The 3,858-nt window shown below is 59.2% G+C and overlaps 1 protein-coding gene across 3 annotated transcripts in view; it reads left to right on the top strand.

The window, feature by feature from the left end:
* LMTK3 (lemur tyrosine kinase 3) overlaps positions 1-3,858 on the top strand; it is a 27,925-nt gene that overhangs the window by 17,874 nt on the left and 6,193 nt on the right. For all 3 annotated transcript variants that reach the window (XM_037728467.1, XM_017500462.2, XM_017500463.2), the window contains one exon: positions 2,029-2,444. In XM_037728467.1, the coding sequence (XP_037584395.1) occupies positions 2,029-2,444 (416 nt within the window). The remainder of the gene's footprint in view (positions 1-2,028; positions 2,445-3,858) is intronic.

Genomic DNA, 3,858 nt, shown 5'->3' with positions numbered 1-3,858 from the left:
AGTCTTCCTGATTTTTAAAGGTTGTCACTGTGACCTTTATTTGGGTACTCATAACCCCCAGAAAAACTTCCTTTATGCTGTATCCCCCATAAATCCATCATCCTGAGATGTCTGGTCCACAAAAGCATGAAGGAGGTGGTCATCAAGGGGGGACAGTGTTCTAGATAGAGGGCACTGAGATAGGCACTGGCTCAGCATGTTTAGAGAATAGCAAAAGGTAGTAAAACTTGAGTAGAGAGAACGAGGACCAGAGAGGGACCATGTGCATTCATCTTTCTCCCTGCAGCACCTCAGTCCTCCTCTTGCCCCCACCATCTGCCAGAACAGGGCCATTCACCTATGCAGTAATGGAGGGATAAGTGATCCCTGTTCATCTGCCAGTGAGGAAACAGGCTCAGAGAGGCGGATCTGGCCAGGTGCAGTGGCTCATGTCTGTAATCCTGGCACTTTGAGACCCAACGAGGCGGATCACTTGAAGTCAGGAGTTCAAAACCAGCCTGGCCAACATGGTGAAACCCCGTCTCTACTAAAAAATACAAAAATTAGCCAGGCGTGGTGGCACGTGCCTATAGTCCCAGCTACTCAGGAGGCTGAGGCAGGAGAATCGCTTGAACCCGGGAGGCAGAGGTTGCAGTGAGCCGAGATCGCACCACTGCATTCCAGCCTGGGTTACAGAGCGAGACTCGGTGCCCCGCACCAACAAAGAGAGAGATCTGTTTGCCCAGTGACACACAGCAAGTGAAGATAGGCTTGGGATTCCGAGCCGGGTTTCCTCCTCCAGGGACCTCAAGTCCTTCCTTCCCAGTAGGCTAAAATTGGAGAGTCTTGGGGCAGGGAAGGGGTCTGGAGATGGTTAGACACCCCAAATTTGGCAATCAAGCGCCAGAGAGAGGAAGTACCCTGGTCATTGTCACACAGCAGGTAGCATTCACACATTAATCCTACAAACAGTGACGGAGTACTTCTGTGTGCTTGGGGCCTGGAAGTGAGGCTATGAATGAGTCAGACTCAGTCTCTGTTCTTTAGCAAGGCAAACACACCACCACAGAAGTATAATTACACGCTGAGAAAATCTGCTCAGGAGAGGTGCTTGGTGGATGGGGTGCAGAGTGGGTGCTCCTGACCTCCTGGGAGATTTCTGAAGGCTTTGAAAGCCCAAAGCTGGGGAATGCGCAGGACTTGTGTTAGAAAAGAGTCCAGGCTGGGCGAGGTGGCTCACACCTGTAATCCCAGCACTTTGGGAGGCTGAGGAGGGTGGATCACTAGGTCAGTAGTTCAAGACCAGTCTGGCCAGCATGGTCAAACCCCGTCTCTACTAAAAATATAAAAAATTAGCCATGCATGGTGGCACACCTGTATAGTCTGAGTTACCTGGGAGGCTGAGGCAGGAGAACTGCTTGAACCGAGGAGGCCTAGTTTGCAGTGAGCCGAGATGGAGCCATTGCACTCCAGCCTGGGAGACAGAGCGAGACTGTCTCAAAACAAAACAAAACAAAACAAAAAGAAGAAAAGAAAAGAAAAAAAGGGAGTCCAGGCTGGGCACGTTGGCTCACGCTTGTAATTCCAGCATTTTGGGAGGCTGAGGGGGGAGGACTGCTTGAGGCCAGGAGTTTGAGACCAGCCTGGGCAACACAGTGAGACCCCTGTCTCTTAAAAAATAAAAAAGAAAGAAAGAAAAGAAAAACAAAAGGGAGTCCAAGCAGATGGAACGCACGTGCAAAGGCCTGTAAATGTGAGGAATGGTGTGGTGGCCCCTGTGGCTAGATGGAGGCCAGGGAGGTCAGCTGGGCCAGGGCACGCGGGCCTGGTGGGCTGTGGGAAGTTGGGGCTTAAAGCCGTTGGCATCGGGGAGCTCTGGGAGGTTGAACACTGGAGAGGCCCTTTCCCACCCTGCCTGGAGAAAGGCCCCGGTGCAGCCCTTCCGAGGCCCAGATTGTGCGGGGGACTTTTACCTGAAGCCACACAGCTAGGTGGGGGGCCTGCCTCCGTCTCCTCGGGACAGGGGCTCACCTGTCTCTCCCCTCGCAGCCAGGCTCTCCCGGCTCTCACTGGCGCTGCCGCCGCTCACGCTCACGCCGTTCCCGGGGCCGGGCCCGCGGCGGCCCCCGTGGGAGGGCGCGGACGCCGGGGCGGCTGGCGGGGAGGCCGGCGGGGCGGGGTCGTCGGGGCCGGCGGAGGAGGACGGGGAGGACGAGGACGAGGACGAGGAGGAGGACGAGGAGGCGGCGGCGTCGGGCGCGGCGGCGGGGCCGCGGGGCCCCGGGAGGGCGCGAGCAGCCCCGGTGCCCGTCGTGGTGAGCAGCGCCGACGCGGACGCGGCCCGCCCGCTGCGGGGGCTGCTCAAGTCTCCACGCGGGGCCGACGAGCCAGAGGACAGCGAGTTGGAGAGGAAGCGCAAGATGGTCTCCTTCCACGGGGACGTGACCGTCTACCTCTTCGACCAGGTACGGTACCCGAGAGGGCGCGGATGTGGGGGCGCGGCCTGAAGGGAGCCGGGCCTAGAGCGGGGCGGGGCCTGGCGGGACGCCGAGCTGGAGCGGGGCGGGGCCTGGCGGGACGCCGAGCTGGAGCGGGGCGGGGCCTGGCGGGATGCCGAGCAGGAGCGGGGCGGGGACTGGGGCGGGGCCGAGCTAGAGTGGGGCGGGGCCTGGAGGGAGAGCTAGCCGTAGTAGGGCGGGGCCTAAGGGAGTGCACTTATGGAGTGGGGCGGGGCCTAGCTAGAATGGGGCGGGGCCCGGAGAGGGCGATCTGGGCCTGGGGCGGGGCCTAGACGAAGGCTGCGCTTAGAGTGAGGCGGGGTCTAGAGCAGAGTTTGGAACTGGCAGAGTCTAGAGACGGGGCGGGGCCTGGAAGAAGACCACTCCTAGGATTGGGACAGGGTCTGGAGGGGGGCCTGAAGGAAGACCAAGCCTATGGCGCCGCAGGTGGAGGCCTGGAGGAAGTCTAAGGCTGGAGTGAGGCGGAGCCTAGGGCGGGGCGGATAGAGCAAGGCGCAGGCAGGCCCTGGAAGGTGAAGGCGAGGTCTGGGGAGAGACTGATCAGGGAAATGGGGCGGGACTAGGGAAGATGGAAGGAGGCTTTGAATGTGAGGGCAGGGCCTGGCAATGGGGCAGGTCCGGGAGGACGGGCCGAATCCAGAACTGGGGTGGGACCTGGGGTGAGGGCGGGGCTTGTGATGGGGCGGGGTCTAGAGGGAGAGGAGAGGCCTGGAGAGTGAGAGGGAGGGTGAGTCCGAAAGGAAAGAGGGGAATACTGGGTAGTCAAGTATGGGATCCTGGGGAGACTCGGGAGGAAATGTTGAGAAGAGGATTGGGGCGTGGCCTGGATGGTGTGAGCGGGGCCTAGTGAGAGTTTGGGCATGGTTTTTTGACTAGAGTTCTAGTGTCTGTAGGTCTGTCTGGCCATGGAGCAAATCTTACCCACTAGGGAAGGGTCATGGCTAGGCTGCAGGTGGGCTTCAGAGATACAGCGGGCAGTCTTAAGGTAATTGGGGTGGGGTCAGGGATGGCAGACCTAACTACTGGGACATGTCTTTAAAGAGATGGGTTGAAGATTGTGTTAAGAGTTAGGCCTCTGCCGGGCGCGGTGGCTCACGCCTTTAATCCCAGCATTTTGGGAGGTCGAGGTGGACCGATCCCCTGAGGTTGGAAGTTCGAGACCAGCCTGACCAACATGGAAAAACCCCGTCTCTACTAAAAATACAAAATTAGCCGGGCGTGGTGGTGCGCGCCTGTAACCCCAGCTACTCGGGAGGCTGAGGCAGGAGAACTGCTTAAACCCGGGAGGTGGCGGTTCCAGTGAGCCGAGATTTCGCCATTGCACTCCAGCCTGGGTGACAAAGCGAGACTCCGTCTCAAA

Source organism: Cebus imitator, unplaced genomic scaffold (genome assembly GCF_001604975.1).
Source record: "Cebus imitator isolate Cc_AM_T3 unplaced genomic scaffold, Cebus_imitator-1.0 Scaffold266, whole genome shotgun sequence".
NCBI lineage: Eukaryota > Metazoa > Chordata > Mammalia > Primates > Cebidae > Cebus > Cebus imitator.
This window is presented reverse-complemented; position numbering and strand designations above follow the sequence as displayed.